The following is a 23,568-nucleotide window of genomic DNA, read 5'->3' as shown; positions in this document are numbered from 1 at the left end:
TGTCCATTCTTTTTTTCCCACTCTTTTTTCTTTCTATACCTGATTTGACTGTAATTCACCCTCTTTCACCACCATAAAACCATAAGACATAGGAACAGAAGTAGGCCATTCAGCCCATTGAGTCTGCTCTGCCATTCAATGAGATCATGGCTGATCTGATAATCCTCAACTCCACTTTCCTGCCTTTTCCCCATAACCCTTGATTCCCTTACTATTTAAAAATCTGTCTATCTCAGCCTCAAATAAACTTAACGACCAAGCCTCTACCGCCCTCTGCGGTAAAGAATTCCACAGATTAACAACCCTCTGAGAGAAGAAATTCCTCCTCATCTCTGTCTTAAATGGGTGACCCCTTACTCTGAGATTATGCCCTCTGGTCCTAAACTTTCCCACAAGGGGAAACAACCTCTCAGCATCTACCCTGTTAAGCCCCTTAAGAACCTTAAATGTCTCAATAAGGTCACCTCTCATTCTTCTAAACTCCAATGAGTACAGGCCCAACCTACTCAATCTCCCCTCATAAGAAAATCCCTCCATACCCAGGATCAACCCAGTGAACCTTCTCTGGACTACCTCCAATGCCAGTACATCTTTCCTTAGATAAGGGGACCAAAACTGTTCACAGTATTCTAGGTGTGGTCTAACTAGTGCCTTGTATAGTTTTAGCAAGACTTCCCTATTTTTATACTCCATTCCCTTTGAAATTAAGTCCAAAATTCCATTTGCCCTCCTATTACCTGCTGAACTTGCATGCTAGCTTTTTGAGATTCACACACAAGGACCCCCAAATCCCTCTGTGCTGCAGCTTTCTTAGTCCTTAAATCTTGTTGAGGGGTTACACTGTTGGTCCCGCCATTTACTCAGCTCCCCTTGGCCCTTTCATGCTGCTATCAACTTCTAGCAAATTAGGCACAAAATATTTTTGAGTTGAAGGATACAGGAAAATGTCTATTTAAAGGCATACACCATGAGATGCCCCGCTCAAACAGGATTTGGCTCACTACAGAGATGGTTGGTTATAAAGAAGGCATCCAAAAAAACTGAAAAACATAGGGGTGAGTGGGGAGAGAAAGAATAAGATTATGTAAATATATGCATGTGTAATTCTTATCACTGCGCCTGATTATCGGCAAGACTGCAACTTTCTTGGAGCAAAGAGTTCTTAGGAACATACACTCTCTAATGTTATCAGCTTTGCTATTGGAGATATGAGAAATAATGTCACGACAGGAGGAGGCTCAATGTTTAGAGGAACTATAATTTCCTAGTTGGATCATTTTCTTCTATTTCTTAGTCTTATTTCTTACTCTTGTTATCATCTCGCTTTAATGACCTAATTAAGTGCCTGTAGTGCACCAACCATTGGACTAAGTAATAATGTGTAAATAGACTGAGATAAAAGTAAATAATAAAGTAATGGCTTCATTATGGTGCATTAGAAGCTCTGACAAGTTGCCCTTGAGCTACAGACTCATTACCACCTCACACTTCTTCAGATTTAACTCTACCTGCTATACTTTCGCCCACTCACTTAGTCTGTCCATGCCCCTTAGTAACTTTCTACTCCCATCATGCAACTTAATGTGCCTCCTAAAGCAGTGTTGCCTGCAAACTTGGATATATAACACTATATCCTCCCTATCTCTTGTCACCTCTGCCAACCCTCCATAAACTCTGCGTTCCTCCAATTCTGGCCTCTTTTGCACCCCAATTTTCTCAGCCTCTTTATTGGTGGCCGTGCCTTTAGCTGTCTACAACCTCACACTATCAACTCATATCAATGGGTATGATGTAGGACCTGAACATTGTGGGAGCCAAAATATTCGTGAAGGGAGGATAACTAGAGCTGTGAGGAATGCTTTAAACAAAAGCAAAATTCTGCGGATACTGGAAATCTGAAATAAAAACAGGAAATACTCAGTAGGCCTTAGCAGCAAATGTGGAGAGAAAATTAACATTTCAGGTCTGTGACATTTTACTGGAGCTGGGAAAAATTAGAAATGTAATACATTTTGAACATGTAAAAGAGAAGAGGGTGGGAAAAATGACAAAAAGGCCTATGATAGGGTGGAGAGCAGGAGAGATTAAATGACAAAAGGTTTCTTGGTACATGGAAAAACGAAGTGGTAATGGGACAAACAAAGAAACAAAAGTGCTTAGAGGAGGAGTGGGTGGCAAGAAGTAGAGCTCACTGCAGTGACACGCTCAATTCATTGAGATGGGGGAGTAAAGAAATGAAACTGATGCCTCGGCTAAGGAGCGATCGTTCAGGGTCAGAGAAGGAAAGTCAGAGCGTATTGTGAATACACGGTAAGTGTCGAGATTGGAAGAAGGAGTGGAGTCAGAGGGTAGTGGAGGGGAGGAAGAATTCGGAGGTGTCTTGGTACCCTTGAGTTGTTGAATCTTGCTGTCCTTCACATCTGAAAGGAAGATGCAGCCTTTTTCTTGAAGTGCTGGATGAGGTGATGGATGAAATGAAACGAAACTGTGGACCAAGACAGATTTGAGATGGTGCGTCGGTGCTGCTGAAGAGAGAGGCCTCAAGTGTGTCTGTGGCGGTGCATGGCATTTAGTGTTGATCTCAGGATGTGGTTAAAACAGCGGAATGCTAAATGTCTGGGAGATATCTGTAATTGTGATGGATCCTGTTATGACCTGGCAGGTGATGTGTGCCATTCACACCTCAAAGCCACAAGGGAAACTTGGTCACGCTATCACAATGGTTTTGCAATTTGTATTTATTGTGAGAAGATTTGTGCACTGAATTCAGAAGTAATGGGTCCACTAACACCTTTAGAGATTTTAAAAACTAAATTAAATATTTATTAACAAAAGAAAAGATTTCAAGCACATACATAAGATCATAGTTACTTAATACTGTAACAAATCCCAAAATCGCTAATCAACCTCTGACTCCCCCCCCCACTTTAAGGCAACAGTCCCAAAATAGATTTTAAATATAAATACGCAAGCCAGCAAGTTTACCACAGCAACCACTCGATATTGGAATTCCAAAGGCATTTTAACACAACTTTAGTTACTGGACACAGCAGACTTCTGCAAAAGTGGCTAGAGGCTTCCTCCAAGTCTGTCACACGGTGTACCTTTCAGGATTTTACACAGCCACACCCTTACATAGTCTTCCATCCCTCTTTTTATATATGTTTTCTCTCTCTTTAATCTGTAAATTCCATTGTTCTACAAGTCTTTGGAAATTTACTTTTCCCGTAAATATAAAAATCTTTCATGTTGCCAATATGGACAGCACCTTTGGGAAAAATAAACATACAGCTTGGCCTTGCTTACCTTGTTCATTGAAACATCCTATCATCCCTTTGAAACCCAAACAACCCCTTCAGTTATCTAAAAATGCAAATTTCCTTCACACCCTACATGCTAAGCCCTCATCCATGTTTACTTATTAGCATTTCAAATGCCTTTTACCCCTAACTACTTTTGATAATTTTAAGCTTGCAGTCTATCTGACTTTAATTCAATTAAATCACACAGACAAGAACCATCTACACTCACACCCATGAATCTACTTTACAATCAACCGTTATAATATGAAAAAATATGTTAGTTTCATGATAGTCCAAAAGATGAAGTGTGGAATTTCAGTTGGAATTGAAGTGGACATAAATTGGAGCCACAGACGGTTGCTAAGGAAGCAGATATGACTAAGAAAGCAAGTTGGCAGATATGTGATCAAACACAAGAAGGGAAATGGAAAGCAGTACAAATTAACGAGGTAGAGGAGACAAAAGGAAACCCCATCGGAGAGAAGAAGAGCTTCTTCAAGGTGGGAGTTTCTGGAACAGCAGTGGCAGTGAATTAAACACCAATACAAAAGCAAAATACTACAAATGCTGGAAATCCGAAATAAAAATTGAAAATGCTGGAAATATTCTGCAGGCCTGGCAGCACGGTGCAAGGTCAAAGGGAGTGGTGATGGGACAGGTAATGAAATAAAGGATGCATCTAGAGGACGTGTGAAGGACAGGATCCTGAATAACTGCTGTCTGAAAGTAAAAGCAATGAGAGAAACAAAAGGAAAAAAAAGCCAGTTGTATAGATAAGCAGACAGAAGAGTTCGAAGAGGGTTAATTGGAGAAAATAATTTTAAAAATATTAAGTGGGGAAAGTAAAGGAAGTTTTGCCAAATCAAGGCAATCCAAACTTAAGTGTATGTATATAATGCACAGACCTTTTAGCCGTCCTTCCTAATGTCTGATTATGCTTTTATGAAGGGCCTTTGGATGCTTTCTAGGTTAAAGACAGTATATAAGTGCTAGTATTGTTGATAAATGTCTGGAGTTTATAATATAGGATGCAATTACTAAGCTTTTATAAGGTAAAGTCAGCAAGATTTCTGAAGGGGATGATATGCTTGACCAAATTTAACAACTTTTTTTAAAGAAATTGGAATATAGTATGTTGATTTTTATATGGCGTTATAAAAACAATTCTCAGTTACCAAATGAGGAACATGACAAAAATAATGGCACAAATTGTTATGCCAGGTAGACATAGCATATTCATAACTTCTAAGATACAAACTAGTTAAAGTGGGCTCTTTGAAATTAACTTTTCCATTTAAAAAGTGGACAACGTGCTGCAAAGGTGACCTCCAAAGGTGAGATGACCTGGCTTGTGTATTCAAAAACTGCCTCACTGCGTTGTAAGGGCTAAAGGATATGTTCCAAACTAAGAGTTGTCAACTACACCCATCCTGAGCCCATTAGGAACATTCCTGAATTGAATGGGTCTTTTTGAAGCAAAGGAGGGTATCATCTTAACTCTCCTCTGGATGAGTGTCTTAAAACAATAAACCAGGATGTGGGTAATCAGCCCAAGACCACCAACATATTTGGAAAAGGAACTGAAATTGTGAGGAATCACATAGTAAGGCAGCCGTGGTTGTGCCTTTGTAATTCAAGTGCGGTCTGCAGAAAGTAAGAGACAGCAGCAGCAGAGAAGGTGTAATACTTATGCATTAAAAGACCAGAGTTTGTAACATCGTATGGTTTCCGAGCCTGTCCCTTTTAGGGTCCACCAATACAGTAAACTGACCTCTGGTAACAAGACTACAAACAACCAATTTGGTGCCCTGCAGAAAGTCCGTCTCTTCGAGAAAATCCTGTAAATGACTTCAGCAATTGAACTCACCGAAACTATCCTTCAGTAGTGAAGACATCTTCATCACACCTGCAACACGTGTTTTCCAGAACAAGACAATTACATGAATTATGAACTAGCTTATTTGCTTATAACCTGTAAAAGTGTACTATTCACTTCAGCTGTACTAACCTTGAATGTGTTTTTGTGTGAGATTCTGAGAGTGCATGCCATAGCGTTAGATTTCAGGGTGAGCACATAAATAAACAGCCCTCTTTCTTTATTTAAACCCATGAAAAGCTTGCTGCTGGTTATTCAAATTGTCCACCCACTCGAGTTAAAAAGCACACGCACATCATCCTCTCACAAGCTTACTGATTACGGACAGTTGGGAAGGAAACACTGATTTCAGCAGTTTTCACTTACCCTGTGTGTAACAGTATGAAGAATATAAAAGTAGTGAGGAGGTAGTGTTGATTTATTTCAGATGTTAGCGAGGATGAGACATTACGGTAATGAAGCAATACTTGGAGTTAAGTCTGACATAAGTCTTAAAATCCTGAAGAGCTGTAACCATAAAATAGCACAGCAGATGAAGCCATTCAGCCCATCAAGTCCATGCCATCTCTTTCAAATCCAGTTGTCCACTGTCCCCACTCTTTCCTATATTTTTGCAATTATTTTCTCTAGATATTTATCCAATTCCCTTTGGAAGGCTAATTTTGAACCTGTATCCTCCAGCTTTATCAGGCAGTGTATTGCAAATCCTAAATAGTCGTTGTCTAAAAAGGCTTTTCCTCATGTCTCCTCTGGTTCTTTTGCCAATAACCTTAAATGTGTATAGTATTAGATACTTCGTTAAAATGGGAACAAAAGGATAGAGAGTTAATGGAGCGATGACAAACAACTTCTTTATGCTGCTTAGAATTTGGAATTTTCTGTCATCAACCATTGTTAAAGCAGAGTCCATAAATAGTTGGTTGAAAACGAGTATTATTAAAAGGCATGAGAGTGGGATTTGACTGGATAGCTTGGGAAGAAAAAAAATCAGTAATGCGTTGAATCATAGAATGTTACACCATAGATTTGTTTCTTGACTATATGTTCCTGTGTTCTATTACATTCTATGATTCTAGGCTTTGCAGTATTTGGATTACTTCTGCCTGAGTAACAATTTGCACCGGACTTTCGCAAACTAGAATATCTTATTCAGAATGAATTACTGGCAATAAATCAAAGAAAAATTCTGATTTTAGAAGACACAATGAGTACTGCCAGCTTCTCAAAACGCAAGTTTCCAATGCATTTACTGATTTCTGTCACAATAATGCAACTAATGTTTTGTTTAGCTGGACTGGATATTGGGCCCATTTCAGAGGATCCATCTACAGTTTCCCAGTCAAGTGGAGGCCAAGGTTCCCGACCTTTGACCGAGGAGCAACTAGACCGAATACTTAGCCCTGATCTTGAGAAAATTGTCTCCGATGGTAAGATGTTTTTCCCACCCGCCCACAATGCATTTGTTTCGTGTCACATTGCTGAAGCTTTTCTGACAAATGACTTGAAAATTTTATTTTGTTGTACAGGTACAATTCTAAGTAAGCTGTACAAAATTCCAGGTATTTATTTTCACGTATTTAAGCAGTTTAATAAACAATCTATATATCACCTGAGTTTAATTCCTACTAACATTATCACCTTTATTTTCCAAATAAAGAACTGGAGGGAAAGGAAGTGGAAGATCTATTCACAGCCGTATTAAGTCCTTCAGCTAACCAGGCACCTCCGCCTCCACGGCCTTTACCTCCTTTGCCTCCACCGCCTCCACCTGACCATGGTATTGTGTAACTTCATTAAAGTAATTTTGTTAAAGCTGCCAATTTTCAATGTCCCAAAGCTCCATGCATATGATTAACAGTCCCAAATGACTTTGCATATGTTGATCTACTGCTGTTAGTTTGAGTAAAAAGGATTATGAATATTGACAGATTTGTACTAATTATTTGCTTCATTCAGATGCAGTTATACTTGAGCCTGCCGTCTTTTTTTTTCTTCCCCCACCAGCTCCCAACAATGGCATATTGGTAATGGCAATTGGTATTTAAAAATTATAAAATTTGAAATACTCATGACATATGTTTAATTACATGCTGCCTTACCCCTTACTAATGCATTTGTCAAGTGATCACATAGAGTGCATCACAGTTGGGCTCTTCACACTCTCTCTTCAACCTGTAATTTCAAAGGAGCAATTAGATTAAATAATTCAAACTTGAGTTTCAGTGAGGGATTTGTGAGCCATCAGAATGACCAAAGTATGCTTTTGCTGCTGAAATTAGTTTTACATGCCCAAAATAAGTAAATAGATACTTACAATGAAATGTCAGTGTTGTTGTTCTTCTAATATTTAAACATTGGTGTAAATTTGGAGATTGATTCATAGCATAATCTAAACAAATCCATATTTAGCACAGTCCTATTTTTTTCAGTAAGATCCTCTTATCCAGATGTTCTGGTACTAAAATGCCTCATTAATAGGAACAGGAGGCTACCATAGTGGTCTAGGAGACACACCATATATCAAAATGTGAACAAAAACGGAACTCCATCAGTGCAAATCTCATCTCGTTCAAGGAGAGGAGATGGAAAGTATCACTGCATGTGCGCAGGTCCTTAAGCAAGACATAACTAAACATGTTTGGAGATACTGGGAGTTTGAGAAAACTTCAATACCATTACCCCTGATTAGAGTCAGCATTGTTCAATTAGCCTAATATATTCATGATTTTATATATTTATGCATTCACAAATAACTTAGTACCTTGTATTTACTTTTGTTTACTTATTCATGAGATGTGGGTGTCGCTGGCAAAGCCAGTGCTTATTGCCCATCCTTTATTGCCCTTGAGTACATGATGGTGAGCCATCTTCTTGAGCTGCTGCAATCTTTGTGCCACTTTTCTAAGCATAGTAGAGTTCTCTGCGCATTTCTGCCTCAGCTGCTCCACGAAAATGCATTGATATCTCATTGATATTTACTGGACCTGGCTTTTCACAAATTGGCTATCAAATTTCCATGCATAAAGAATAGTAAGTGCATCTCAATAGGTGATTCATTGACCATAAGGCACTTTGGAATATTCAAAGAACTTAAAAGGTGCAGATGCTATATAATTGTAAATCTATTTTTCCCCAGTTTTTATGTTGCCAAAAAGAAAATGATTGTAAAGCATTTTGGGAATTTGAAGACATTTCACTGTGTAAATCCATTAATAATTGTTTAACGGTTAATAACTTTTCTTTCCCTACCCCTGTCATTAAGGAGATGGTGCATTTACCAGGATGCCAGCAATGAATGGAGTAGTTGGACCACATCTACAGCAACAAACATCTTTAGCACCTGGAGGTGGACGGTGCCTCACCAGCACTTATTCTTCTATCCCTCAGTCACCATTCACTGATAGCAGCAGGTGAGTATGCAGTATTATTGCCTGTTTGATGCCATTATTACAAATGTGTTTAAACATGGCAAAAAGAATAGCAAATTTAACCTACAGGCTTTTTAAATTGTGTGAAATGGATTTCATTGAAATAATTGCTCTATTCCTTTTAAAAATAGATATTTTGATAATGCAACCTTTTGTTTTGAGGAAATTTAGCTTGTAAAATATCTGCTCCACATAATGATATGACTGCCACTGCAAAAAGATAGTAGGTTGGGCATATTAGTCAGAGTACACAAATGACAGTATGTTGAGTGGCACCCCAGCCACCAACTTAAACATTCACTCCATCGCTACTAACGCGCAGCGGCAGCAGTGTGTGCTATATACTAGATGCCCTACAACAACTCACCCACCCTCCTTCAACAGCACCTTCCAAACCCGCAACCTGTATCACCTAGAAGGGCAAGAGCAGCAGACCACCTGCAAGTCCACCTGCACACCAATCTGATTTGGAACCATATTGCTGTTACTTCACTGTCGGGGATCAAAATTCTGGAACTCCCTTCTCAGCAACACTTTGGGTGTACCTATACCAGATGGACTTCAAGAAAGTGGCTTACCACCACCTTCTCGAGGGCAGTTGGGGATAGGTAACATATGCTGGTCTTGTAAGCAACACCCGCATCCCATGAAAGAATAAAAATAAAGGAAGCTGTACCACCTAACAAAAATCATAGGATTGCTATCTTATAACAGCTGTTTCACAACTTGAGAATTGTGGTCATTTGCAAACATTCCAATTTAAATAAGATTAAAGTTCCCTCTAAAATTTCAGCTATCCAGTGCGAAACACACTGTAACCTGGATTGGTTGGCTCTGGTTTGTACATGAACGATCTGCACTTTGAGAGTTCCCAATCTCACGATGCTGAAGGCAATTTATTTTCAGTGCAGGGGAGAGGAATAAACTGGAGAATTGATCCACTTCACTGGTGCACACCAATTGTAGACTAGAATGTTATTAAGTGTAAAATAAAGTGTAAATATACGCTTGAAGGGCTATGGACCAAGAACTGGGAAGTGGGATTAGGCTGGAGAGCTCTTTTTTGGTCGACACGGACACATGGCTCCCTTCTGTGCTTTAAATTGTTTCTGTGTCATTTGGGGTGTGCCTATATAAAACTTGCGGTGAAAATGGAGAACTTTCTAATGAAAGATTTAATTTTCATTGAACTAGCAAATATAATGCACATGATGTATTCTAGATTTTTTCAATTATTTAAGTATATGTATCTAGCATTCAGATCTATAATTGGATGATTCTGGCAGTATTTTTAACTACACATATTTGAACTGGATCAATTTAACAGAGAGAAGAATCATACGTTTAGTCAAGTTGTTACAGAGCCTCCTAACCCGTGGGTTCCCTCTGCTCCTGCCGTGGAGGCGGAAGGAGACACACTAAACTACACACAACGGAGTACTCTGAAATGGGAAAAAGAAGAAGCTCTGGGAGAGATGGCAACAGTCGCCCCTGTTCTGTACACAAACACGAACTTCCCCAACCTGAAAGAAGATTTTCCAGGTAGTTTCATATAATTAGATCATATTTCTGGAAATGTCAGAATGTGTTCTCAAATTAAATGAAAGATTTACAGTGCAGTTTTTTTTGTTAAAAAAAATAAAATTTCTCCTAATTACACACAGTGTGAAATAATTTAAATATTGATGTATTGATTTGTTTACAAATATTTTAACTTGAAAACATCTGTCCCTTTGTCACATCGTGGTGTTGCCTTGAAGTTAAAGGATTTATTTACAGAAAACATGTTTCAAAACGTTATAAAGTATTGCTGCCTGATACAATCTTGTGATAGACAATCATCATGCAAATTTAAGTGGCACTGAGGACATTTCACTGCATGTCTTAAGTAATTAAGTGATTTCCTATGAATTAGGATGTACTTATTTAAGGTGGATACAGATAGGAATATTCATTAATGTAGTTCAATAATATCAGACATGTTTAACAACACAATGTAATGATGTGTGCTGATGTCTTCACAACATCTCTGGTTAGTGTGAAAACTGCTAGGCCAATGTTTGCACTGCACCAGATTATTGCACAGATTTTTCTCTCGAAATTTGGCAGTATTGACTCTGCAAACTGAATTGCAAGTATCTCCACTGTCATGAAAATAACCCTTTTTAAAAATAGCAACAACATGACTCCAGAACCAAACCATCTGGCTGTCTTGTATGATAAATTTACTGCTCATTCCAGGCGGAAGAAAGTTTTTGAATGACATAGCAAAAAATAAGGTATAATACACATTTGTTCAAAAATACCTTAACTATCCTTCTGAATTTATAATTTTAAGTTATTCCATCTTGTACAATTTAGGAAAATTTACTAGTTTGCTGAGAGTATTTATCTTACAATCATAGTCATTTGTTCTTACTACAGATAATGTTGACCTGTATATCAAGTGAGACATTGTGAAGCGGATAGCACTATTTTAAACTTCGATATGCATGTCCCTGTACAGAGATCTTTCCCTGTGCAAATACAAACAGTTCTGCAGTATTTTAATCTGGTTGTGAGATATGAGGTTAGCAAGTGCCCATTTCTGCTGAATCTCCAGGCAGTAAAATCTTGGTCCCTAGTTCAGATCTGACTTTGACACTGAATCAACTCTAGTGTCAATAGTTGTTAAAATGACCCATTTAGATGAACAGATAACAGAGAGTGCTCCCTGAGTAGACCGCAAGGTAAATCACTTAACTGCCTAGTATGATATTGCGAGCACAGTTCAGGAAGGTACTATGCTCAGTGGTTAGTCTGTGCTAAGTTAGCTGTTCTCAGCAGAGGAGGATTCAATATGTGTTTCTAACATTTTCTTTAATTCTTTTGTGATTATTTTGTTTCCATTGGTTAGACGGATGGCAGCAATCTGTTAGCATTTGCCTTATCATAACTTTTCATAATCTTGAAGGCCTCTATCGGCTGTCTGGGCTTACCTTGTTCAGACCAAGCCTGTGCTCTTTCATCCTATCTTATCCATAAATCCATGCAGCCAGAGAGTGAAAGACCTTGTTTATACTGCAGCCTCTTGAAACAGCTCTAAAAGCATACTTTTCAATCTTGCAGAAGTCAATTGCATGTGACTGTATTTTTTTTCATTTTACTAGTGTATATATTGTAGGTGATTCAGCAGCTAATCAACTGACTGTATTTGCATTGTGTTGCTTCCAAATTAGTTCTGGTGTACGACCAAACTCCAAATCTTATTTTATTTTAGACTGAGCAGTTTAGAATGCAGAATTCAGCTTATGTTGGTGATCTGAGATCAGACTTGGGCAGGTGTTGGATCACCAATTGCCAGTGTAAATGAGATTCTACAGCCAGTTTAAGCCATGGCATGTTTTATTAAGGTGGACACTATGTGAAGTTGATGGCAGGTTTTATGGCTTTTATATTGTTTATTGCATGCAAGCTCATATTTCAGGAAATCACCAAGTATTTGCAGTCCACAAATCAGACACTATATCTATTTGTTCTTCAGATTGGGCTACCAGAGCGAAACAAATAGCTAAACTGTGGAGGAAGGCAAGTTCCCAAGAGAGGGCCCCTTATGTGGTAAGCATTATTTTCTGGGCATAACTTTGACTGCTGAATGTTGTGATTCTGTAAGGAATGAAAACTCAATGACTTGTTTAACTGAGCTATTCGATTCCTGATTACAATAGATTGGGACTTCAGACTTGAGCAACTTAAAAGTTGATGAGACCAATGTGAGCAGAGCCCGTTTAAAAATTTTTACTGCGTTATACCAAAACATTTCAGTACTGTATATAATTTAGATTTTCAGGTGCTTGCAATACAGATGGAGAGATAAGATGGATATAGACCATGGGCCAAAGCCTTTTTACTTGTCTAGTTCTTGAGTTCTGTAGTCCAAATCTGGGAAGCACCTAAGACCATTGTAAATATGTTTCAATATGTAGCTGAAGCAAAAACTGCATGTTCCCAAGTCTGAAAATTGAGCATCACTGAGAAATTGCCAGAAATGGAAAATGTAAAATTTCTTATGAGCTTTCTTTTCACTATCAATGGTGGCATATCACCATTATCGTTAAATATTGAATATTGGTGGAGTAAGAAATGGCCAGAAGAAGTATTACTGAGGACATCTGGGCCTTATGGTGCACTTATGCATAAATCTGTTATTTTTCATAACCATTGCAAAGGAAGAAATTTACCATAGCAACCATTTACTCCATGCAAGATTATTTAATGTGATGGGCTCTTGCATTCAGTTATCATTAGACACTCAAGAAGCTCGACACCATCCAAGACAAAGATGCCCGCTTGATTGGCACCCCAATACCACCTTCAACATCCACTCATTCCATCACCGACAAACAGTAGCAGCAGTGTTTACCAAGATGCACTGCAGCAACTCACCAAGGCTCCTTCAACACCACCTTCCAAACCCACTGCTTCTATCACTTAGAAGGACAAGGGCAGCAGAAGCCTGGGAACACCACCACTTGCAAGTTCCCCTGCAAGCCACACACCATCCTGACTTGGAAGTATATCGCTGTTCCTTCACTGTCGCTTGTCAATATCCTGGAACTCCCTTCCTAACAGCACTGTGGGTGTACCTACACTACATGAACAGCAACAGTTCAAGAAGGAAGCTCACCACCACCTTCTCAAGGGCAATTAGGGAGGGCAGTAAAAATGCTAACCTAGTCAACAATGCCCACGTCCTGAGAGAGAAGTAAAGAAAAAGTTTCATCATTTTGATAGGATCATAACAGCTGTTATCTTTGTGTTGCAGTCACTTCTGATAAAAAAAACCATGAATGCTTCAGCTCCCTTTTCCTCAGCCTTTGTAAGGTCCTTTAGTATAGGTGATGGTGCATGTATTTAAGGGAAGATGATGGCCTAGTGGTAATGTCACTGGACTAGTAAACCAGAGGCCCAGACTAAGGCACTGGGTACATGGGTTCAAATCCCACCACAGCAGCTGGTGGAATTTAACTTCAATTAATAAAATCTGTAATTAAAAGCTAGTCTCCATAATGGTGATCATTAAACTATCATTGATTGTCACTAGTTCACTAATGTCCTTTAGGGAAGGAAATCTGCCCATCTTAACCTGGCCTGGCCTACATCTGTGGAGAGATGTTAACTCTGTTAATGTTTTAGCTCTGAAGAAGAGGCATATGGACTCGAAATGTTAACTACTGTTTCTCTCTTCACAGATGTAGGCCAGACCAGGTAAGGATGGCATATGCTGCAGACCTGCTGAGTTCTTCCATCATTTTCTGGTTTTTTTCCATCTTCGTACAGCTCTCTCCTCCATCATCATCATCATGTGTGGTCCTTGGTTCATTTTAGTCTTTCCATGTCTCTTTGCCCACTCTCTGGAAGAGCTAAGAACAAAATCCCTTTCCCCATACTGTTTCAAATTCATTTTCAAAAATTTTCCACTTTTCCTTCAAACATGTGTATTCTCCTTTCACCATTGTTTCTGATACAAAATTCCATGTCCTAGCAGTCCTCTACTTATTTTCCTTTAAAAATCGCTCAAATTGTAAGGGAAACATTTTGCTTAGAAGGCTGTAGATGTCGGTGGGGGAATATCATGTAGTCGGGAATAAAACCACAGCCTTGTGGTTTCCTGAGGTGTGAACTTCTTGGAACAGAAAATGCCTGTCTTTTTTAATCAAGTGACCTGCTAATAAACTTGCATTCTTAAAAATCACATTTAAAAGCCTTGTTTTCTTATGGTTTTGTTAGCGGGTAATTATTTAAAGAAAACTAGGAAATCCCTAGTTTTTAAGCCTTGGGTGATATTTTAAAAATTGAGAATATTCACCATATGCAGTAGCGTAATGTTCACTTGCAAATTGAAAATTAATTGTAATACAATTTGCAGCAAAAAGCAAGAGACAATCGTGCAGCGCTCCGTATAAATAAGGTTCAAATGACCAGTGAGTCTCTGAGAAGGCAACAGCAAGAATGCATCGATTCTGTGTCTCGCCCTGACATTGATTTGCCGTTTAAGGATCAAATGAAGCAAAAGGAATCGGAACATGAACAGGAATGGAAGCTTAGACAGGTAATTGGATTCATATGTGTTACCATTGATAATTTGTGATTATCATCTTCATATAATTTTCCTAGTCAATTGTGTATAATTTGTGACTAAAATATGCACAGAATGTCAATGCACATTGACAATATTATTTTAGTTCAAAAGCCATCATTAACCAAATTTAGGCCGTCTGTAATGGGAGCAGTTAACTTGAAGGTTAAACATTCAAATTCCTGAATTTGATCTTGCCACCGGTTCTGGGGAAGTTGGGATCTGTACAAACAAGACAGTCTACTCCTGAATAGGACTGGGACAAATGTCCTTGCAGGGAGATTAGCTAGTGTTGTTGGGGAGGGTTTAAACTAGATTGGCAGGGGAGTGGAAACCTGAAGGCAGATTCAGATAGGACACATTCAGACCAGGGAGCGGGAGACAGAAAATTAGTGGGCGACTCTGACAGACAGAAGAAGCAAAGGTTAAAAGGTTTACAGCACAGGAATTTGATAATGTTAAAAGGTATTTATTTAAATGCAAAGAGTATAGCAGACAAAGCTGATGAGATGAGGGCACAGATAGGCAGCATGATATCATTGCTATAACGGAAACTTGGCTTAAAGAGGGGCAAAATGGCAGCTCAACATCCCTGGATAAGGAGTTTTCAGGCAGGATAGGGAGGGGGCTAAAAAAGGTGGGGTGTAGTATCATTGGTTAAAGAATTAATTACAGCTGTAAGGAGGGATGATATACTAAATTAATAATCAAATGAGGCCATTTGGATTAAGCTCAGGAATAAAAAGAAAAGGGGCAGTCACACTACTAGGAGTGTACTATAGACCCCAAATAGTGAGAGGGAGATAGTAGAGCAAATATGTAGGCACATTTCTGAGTGCAAAAACAATAGGGCAACAGTAGTTGGGGACTTCAACTACCCTGATATCAACTGGGATATGAACAGTGTATTAGGCACAGAGGGCACAAAATTCTTGAACTGCATCCAAGAGACGTTTTTTTAGCCAGCATGTAACCAGCCAATGAGAGGGAGTGCAATTCTAGATTTAGTATTAGGAAATGAAACTGGACAAGTAGAAGTAGCAGCAATGGGTGACCATTTTGGAGATAGTAACCATAATACAGTTAGATTTAATACAATTATGGAAAAGGATAAATATAGAACAGGAGTAAAAGTTCTAAATTGGGGAAAGACAAATTTTATGAAGCTACGAGGTGATCTGGCAAAAATGGACTGGTTACAGTTACTTGAAGGGAAATCAATGACAGACCAGTGGTAGGCATTTAAAAATGATATTCTACGGGCGCACTGTGGACATGTCCCCACACAGAAAAAGGGGAGTACTGCCAAATCTAGCGTCCCCTGGTTATCTAGAAGCACACAAGCCAAGATAGATAAAGCAGAAAAAGAAAGCTTAATACTGTAGAAAGCCTAGAGGAATGTAGACAGTATAGGGGTGAAGTGAAAAAGGTAATTCGGAAATCAAAGAGAAGATATGAAAAAACATTGGCAGATAAAATCAAAGAAAACCCAAAGATGTTTTACCAGTACATTTAGAGCAAAAGAATAGCTAAGGAATGGGTAAGGCCAATCAGAGATGTAAATAGTAACTTGTGCTCTAATGCTGAAGCTATGCGCAGGGTTCTCAATCAGTACTTTGTCTCTGTCATCACTAAGGAGACGGGTGAAGCAGATATTTTATTTAAAGAGGATGAGTGTGAAATATTAGATACAATAAGCATAGTGTGAGAGGATGTACTGGAGGGACTGACATCCTTGAAGGTGGATGAGTCACCAATGTCGGATGGATTGTATCCCAGACTGTTAAAGGAAGCCAGGGAGGAAATAGTGGATGCTCTGCGGATCACTTTCCAATCCTCACTAGGTGCAGTCGAGGTACCACTGGATTGGAGGCCTGCAAACATTGTACCATTATTTAAAAAGGGTGCAAGGCATAGACCAAATAATTATAGGCCGATTAGTCTGACTTCTGTGGTGGGCTAATTATTGGAATCAATTCTAAGACAGGATAAACTGTCACTTAGAAAGGAATGGATTAACCAGGGATAGGGAGCATAGTTTTGTTAGGGGAAGATCGTGTCTTACTTGCACAAAAAATTCTATTAAGTTAGTAACAAGGAGGATTGATGAGGGTAGTGCAGTGGATGTTGTCTATATGGATTTTAGTAAGGTATTTGACAAGGTCCCATATGGCAGACTCTTCAGAAAAGTAAAAGCCCATGGGACACAAGGGAATGTGGCGAGTTGGATTCAAAATTGGCACAGCGACAGGAAACAAAGGTAGTGGTTGATGGACGTTTTTGCGAATGGAAAACGGTTTCCAGTGACATTCCATAAGGCTCACTGTTGGATCCCTTGTTGTTTGTTGTATATATTAATGATTTGGACATAAATGTGGGTGGCATGATTGGGAAATTTGCAGAAGATTCAAAAAATTTGGCATGTAGTTGATAGTGAAAAGGATAACTGTTGTCTCCAGAATTATATCAATGGTTCGGTTGAACGGGCGGAGAAGTGGCAGATGGAATTCAATCCAGAGAAGTGTGAGGTAATGCATTTGGGGAGGGGAAACAAAGCAAGGGAATACACAATAAATGGGAGGATATTGGAAGGGGTAGAGGAAGTGAGACCTTGTGTGCATGCCCACAGGTCCCTGAAGGTAGCAGGACAGGTGGATAAGGTGGTAAAGAAAGCATATGGAATGCTTTCCTTTATTGGCCGAGGTATAGAATACAAATGCAGAGATGTAATGATGGAACTGTATTAAACACTAGTTAGGCCACATCTGGAGTTTTGTGTACAGTTCTGGTTGGCACATTACAGGAAGGACAGAATTGCTCTGGAGAGAGTACAGAAGAGATTTACAAGAATCTTGCCAGAGATTGAAAATTGCAGGTATGAGGAAAGGTTGCATAGGCTGGGATTGTTTTCCTTGAGACTGAGCAGTCTGAGGGGGTGACCTGATTGCGATGTATAAGAATATGAGGGGCCTAGATAGCGTAGTCAGGGATGTCCTGTTTCCTCTAGTAGAGAGGCCAATCACCAGGGTGCACAGATTTAAGGTGATTGGTAGAAGGATTGATGGGGACGTGAGGAAAACCCTCTTCACCCCAAGGATGGTGGGTGTTTGGAATTCACTAACTGGTTTAGTGGTGGATGCAGAAACCCTCAACTCACTTAAAAGGCACCTGGATCTGCACCTAGAGTGCTGTAACCTGCAAGGCTACAGACCTAGTGCTGGAAGGTGGGATTAAAATGGGCAACTAGATTTTTTTTTCTTCTTTGGCTGACAAAGACATGATGTGTTGAATGGCCTCTTTCTGTGCTGTTGCTGTAACTTTTCAATGGTTCTATGGAAACATTGTTTTTTGGGGAGTCATTTTTGTCTAACTAATTTGCATCTTAACCGGGGAGTAGTATTGATAACAGCCAAAGAATTCTATGGCGTAGAATGTTCTTCGTTGATGACAGCCAACAAGCCATTTGATTTGTAATCTTAAAATAGGATCCATGTTTTCCAAAGAAGCTCTCCATTTTTTAAGAAAAAAATTCCCCCCTCCTCTGTCCTTGTTAGACATTTTTTTAAATCTTAGATAAAGAAAAGGACACTAATCTGATGTTCTTATAGGGGAGGAAGGGGACAGCACAACATAAAATATGTCAGGAAGGAAGTATGAGATGGAACAACATTTTAAAAGAAAATATTTATTCTTTCTCCCAAGAATCAGAAATGCTATATTCCATTATAAGTTCTATATCAGTTAGATTAAATGGGAGAAAAGGAATTTGGGAAGGAAAACAAGGCTGTCTGCTCTTCCACTCTATTTAAAAATTTGCTCGCAGTATGGCTCACTTACACATGCTAAAAGCCTTCACAAACAGGGTCCGGTCATTTGCACACAGAAAAATCATGTCCACGTTTTGCACCTTTACCAATTAAACAAAAGCTTGGGAGACAGCCATTCCCTGGCTCATTCCCCATGGAAATGCCTCGACCAATCAGAGTCAACTTGCCTGGTTTGAATTTGAACAGTTAACTTGGCAGTTAACTGTTCTCTGCTACGTTCTCCATGACAATGCCTCTGCCAGTGAAAGCCCACTTGCAACCCAATCAGCACTCTTTTCTGATGTATTATAAATTGTTGTTTCCTTTACTGTTGGTTTATCTTGTGAGCTGTTCTGATGAGAGCAATATTCAAGTTCTGTACTGACTGTTTATAACTATAGAGTAATTATAATGGAACCTTGAATTATCCTATTATCTGGGATAGTGATAGTGTAAAGGAAAGAGAGGGAAAGTGGTTATGAAGTGTGTCCAGAAGAATTTCTAAATTGTTATGTTTCTGGCACAATGAAGAAGGAGGCACTGCTAGATCTGGTTCTGACGCATGAGGTGAGTCAAGTAGATCAAGTGTCAGCAGGGGAACATTTACGGGACAGAGATCATAGTATCATAAGGTTTAAGTTGGCTCTGGAAAAGGACAAGGAGTAGCCCAACATAATTTTTTTATCTTCGTTATTTATGGGATGTGGGCATTGCTGGCTAAGCCAGCCTTCATTGCTTATCCCTAATTGCATTTGAGAAGGTGGCGGTGAGCTACCTTCTTGAATTGCTGCAGTCCCTACGGCTTGGGTACACCTGCAGTGCTGTTAGGGAGTGAGAGCCAACTTCAATGGGATGAGAACAGATCTAGCCCAAGTAAATTACAATCAAAGATTGTCAGGCAAAACTGTAACTTAACAATGGGCTGTCTTCCAAGAGGAGATAATTCAGGAACAGTTGAGATACATTGCCATGAGAGGGAAAGGTAGGACAAACAAACCCAGAGCTTCTTGAGTAATGAAAGTAGTAATAAGATAAAGCAAAAGGTTGCACTGACAAATGACAGATAATACAATTGAAACCAGGCTGACTATAGAAAGCTCAGGATGGAAATGTAAAAGGAAATAGAAGAAACAAATAGAGTATAGGAAAATGGCAGTGAACAAAAAATAGAATCTGAAAGTCTTCTGTAGGTGCAAAAATGGAGGAATAGGGCCAAGTAGGGACCAAAAAGGGCATTTATCCATGGAGGCAGAGGAACTTGGTTGTGGTATTAAATGAGTATTTTGCATCTGGCTTTACCAAGGAAGAAGATTGCTCAAGTCATAGGGCTTTAACTTCCAATTTCCCCAGCGTCGGATTGGGAACATCCCCAGAGATGCGCTGGGGAGTCCCTCTCAGAATTTCACAGGTAAGGGTTTGCACGGCAATTGCCCACCGCCCCCCCCTTCACCCCAAGGTCCAACGTGCCCCTTCACCCCACCCAAGATCCAAAGGACACCCCCTCCGATCCACCTAAGGTCCGACGCGCCCCCCCCCCACCCCTGAGGTCCAACCCCCACCGCCCAAGGCCAGAATCCTCCCCTTGCCCCCTTCACCCGAGGTCCAATGACTCCCCCAGCCAAGGTCCAACCTCCCCACTCTTCCCTCATCGGAGATCCGCCCACTACCCCCACACCCCATTCCCCTGAGGTCCAATCCAGCCCCCAAATCCTACCCACTTAGCTTAGACACTTGCCTTCGCCCTGGCCTGTCAATTTCAATGGGACCTTTAACTCACTGGTTTACGGCAGCTAGTGCTGTAAAAAAAAAAGGGGACGTGTCCTTCTTCAATCCAACTCTGCTGGACTGTGACACTAGGCATCATGGACAGCTGCGCTGCCTGTATCGCGTCCAGCTTGAGTTGGAAGGTCAGCCGAGACAGAAGAAATTTAGTGTAAGCAATTGGGTACTGAGTGACAATCCAACACTGATTGCCACTCCAAGGAAGTTACAGCCCTTAATAAAAGAGAAGGTCTTTGAAATGTTGAATGGGCTAAAAATTGATCAAGAGGATGTATTACAAAGGCAGACTGAATTTCAAGTTGATAAGTTACCAAGGTCAGATTAGATGCACCTGAGAATACTGAGGTAAGTAAAAGGTGGAAATTGCGAAGGCACTGGCCATAATCTTCCATTCCTCCTAAGATACAGGTGCAAAAGCACTGGAGAATTGCAAATTTTACACCCTTGTTCAAAAAGGATGTAAAGATAAATTCAGCAACTACACAAGTCAGTTTGAACCCAATAATTGGAAAGCTCACTCACTCATCTTGACTTACCTTGGTCCAGTGGTAAAATGAGTCTAGACGGCTGGAGATAGATCCGGAAGCAGTGGGTGACCAGCATGTCTTCTGTGTCTTGTCGAGCTCTGTGTTCCCCAACTTGGTGCTGACCCGCCTTCAAGGCCATTGAATCTTAGAGATGGTCATATCTGCCCAGTCCACCCGAATCGGTCTTCACATGCCAGGGTAGATAGATTTCTAAGTTGCCGAGGGTAGGAGGCCCAACTCTCACCTGGTTTGCCCTGCTCACCGAAGCAGCTTACTAGGGTGTGAAGGGAGAAGTTGTCACAAGAAGCAATGGCGATGTGGGGAAAGACTTTTCCTGTGCAGCAGGTCGTTCGGATTTGGAATGCACTTCCTGAAAGAATAATGAGGTAGATTCAGTCGAAGCCTTCAAAAGAGAATTGAATAATTATCTGAAGCGGATAAATTTGCAAGGCTATGGGGAAAAGGCAGGTGAGTGGAACTAGGTAAATTGCTCTTGCAGAGAACCAGCACAGACACAACAGGCTGAATGACCTCCTGTGCTGTAACCATTCTAGAATTCTATGACCTCGCATGCAACTTAAAGATGAATCTGTAATGTGGAAACAGCAGGACAAGTTGTGGGGAGGAATTGGGGGAATAATGAAATACATTTTTATTGATGGATATATTGAGTCCTTCATGTCTTTGTTAGCATACTGATAAATCAAGTTAGAGGAATAATTATATTTATTCTTATTACAGATGTGAATAAGAATTAGGAGCAGAAAAAGGCCATTCGGCCCCTCAAGCCTGCCCTGCCATTCAATAAGGTCATGGCTGATCTGCCCCAGGCCTCAACTCATTCGTGCCAGTCCCTCATAGCCCTCAACTCCCTGATATTTCAAAAATCTATCTACCTCCCCTTTAAATACTTCCAGTGATCTAGCCTCCACAACTCTCTGAGGTAGAGAATTCCAGATATTCACTACCCTCTGAGTGAAGAAATTCCTTCACATTTCAGTTTTAAATGAGTGTCCCCTTATTCTGTAACTATGTCCCCTAGTTCGAGATTCCCTAGTGGAAACATCATCTCAATATCTACCCTGTCAAGCCCCCTCAGAGTCTTGGACGTTTCAATAAGATCACCCCTCATTCTTCTAAACTTTAATGAATAAAGGCCTAACCTGTTTAGCCGTTCTTCATAAGTCAACCCTTCATCCCAGGAATCAGCATAGTGAATCTCGTTTGAACTGCCTCCAATGCCAGTATATCCTTTCTTAAATACGGGGACCAAAACTGTATACAGTACTCCAGGTGCGGCCTCACCAACACCCTGCACAGTTGTAACAAGACTTCCCTATTTTTAAACTCCAACCCCTTAGCAATACAGGCCAAGATTCCATTTGCCTTCCTAATTACTTGCTGCACCTGCATGCTAACATTTTGTGTTTCATGCACAAGAACACCCAGATCCCTCTGTGCTGCACTTTTTTGGAGTCTCCATTTAAATAATAGTCTGCTTTTTGATTCTCCCTACTAAAGGGCATCTGTATCTGAGTGTAAAACAATAATAAGTGTGCATTTTATAGCACCTTTAGCATTAAGAAACATCCAATGTGCTTCACAGAGGCCTGATCAAATAAAATGGATATTTTGCCAATAGAGGAGAAAATGGAAGGGGAATGCCCTAAAGCTTTGTTGAAGTGGATTTTGAGGAGGAGAGATGTAAAGATTGAAGGGAAGTGATATGATTACAGTGCCTTTCAGCAGAAGCACAATGGCATAAATTGTTTAATACTTTTCCCTTAAAAAAAGTTGGTGGACAGCTTGCAGTTGCTTGAACAGTCCCATTTATGGCTATTCTTCCTTTTCCCTCTCTGAGCCATATACATATATTCAGCACCATACCTACAGTCCATTTTATGTCTCCTTGTCCATTGTTGAAGTGAAAACCTGATGAAAAACTTTCTAAAAGACAAAGTTTTCCATTGTCTTTGAAAATTGACACCAGGTTTCCTGTAGATGTTACATAACAATTAGAACAATGTGCACATAGTTCGAATAAACAGCATAGCAATAGCTCAGATTTTGTGGTCAGCGCCAAAGCGGCATCACTCACCACTGATCCGTAAGAAAGCTGTCCACAAAGATCTAGCAATCTCTGTGGCGTAGATTTCACGGTTCCCAATGTCAGTTTGAATCTGGCACCAAGTCAAGGGGATTTCCAGGCATCCAGGAGCAGTCATTTTAGCAAATACGGTAAGCAGCCAATCATGTTGAAGTATTCTCACAGACAGCAAACCAGGAAGTAAAATCCACATCACTTTCCATTTAAATTTTCCAGATAGTGAACTAAATGATTTGGGCATACACATGGGATTAAGGTTGAAGCTAAAATAGGAATAAAAAAAATGTAATATTTAAAAGTATGTGGTTTTTTTATCGTAATGGAGAAATTTATCATTCCGCAAATATAAAATTAGTCTTTCTGGATCAGTGAGGCTGCTCAACAGAAATTATGAATTTAGTATGCTGCTAAAACCCAGTTACGCCTCGTTTAACAAGGTACAACTTTTTCAAGGGTTCTTACAGCGAGACTAATAGCATAGAAATGGAAGGCCTTATTGTTATAATGATTTCTACTTGGTTGAAGCCAAGGGAGACTTCACCAGTGCACTCTATGGAGAAGTGCTGACAGCAACGTCTTGATTTCAGCCTTAAACTCCAGAAGTTACTGTCAGATTCCGAGA

At 39.9% G+C, this 23,568-nt stretch overlaps 1 protein-coding gene across 13 annotated transcripts in view; it reads left to right on the top strand.

Moving 5' to 3' along the window:
- kmt2ca (lysine (K)-specific methyltransferase 2Ca) overlaps positions 1-23,568 on the top strand; it is a 455,613-nt gene that overhangs the window by 345,124 nt on the left and 86,921 nt on the right. For 11 of the 13 annotated variants that reach the window (XR_013575392.1, XR_013575394.1, XM_078537008.1 and 8 more), the window contains 7 exons: positions 6,468-6,605; positions 6,705-6,737; positions 6,836-6,955; positions 8,441-8,588; positions 9,934-10,148; positions 12,130-12,203; positions 14,515-14,697. Coding sequence is in view for 11 of the 13 variants with exons in the window: in XM_078537008.1 (XP_078393134.1) it covers positions 6,468-6,605; positions 6,705-6,737; positions 6,836-6,955; positions 8,441-8,588; positions 9,934-10,148; positions 12,130-12,203; positions 14,515-14,697 (911 nt within the window). In the remaining 2 variants the exon portion in view is untranslated. The remainder of the gene's footprint in view (positions 1-6,467; positions 6,606-6,704; positions 6,738-6,835; positions 6,956-8,440; positions 8,589-9,933; positions 10,149-12,129; positions 12,204-14,514; positions 14,698-23,568) is intronic. The other 2 variants (XM_078537002.1, XM_078536980.1) reach the window with 1 other exon arrangement.

Source organism: Cetorhinus maximus, chromosome 3 (assembly GCF_964194155.1).
Source record: "Cetorhinus maximus chromosome 3, sCetMax3.hap1.1, whole genome shotgun sequence".
Lineage (NCBI taxonomy): Eukaryota > Metazoa > Chordata > Chondrichthyes > Lamniformes > Cetorhinidae > Cetorhinus > Cetorhinus maximus.
The sequence above is the reverse complement of the archived record's forward strand: the minus strand, read 5'-3'. Positions and strand labels throughout refer to the sequence as shown.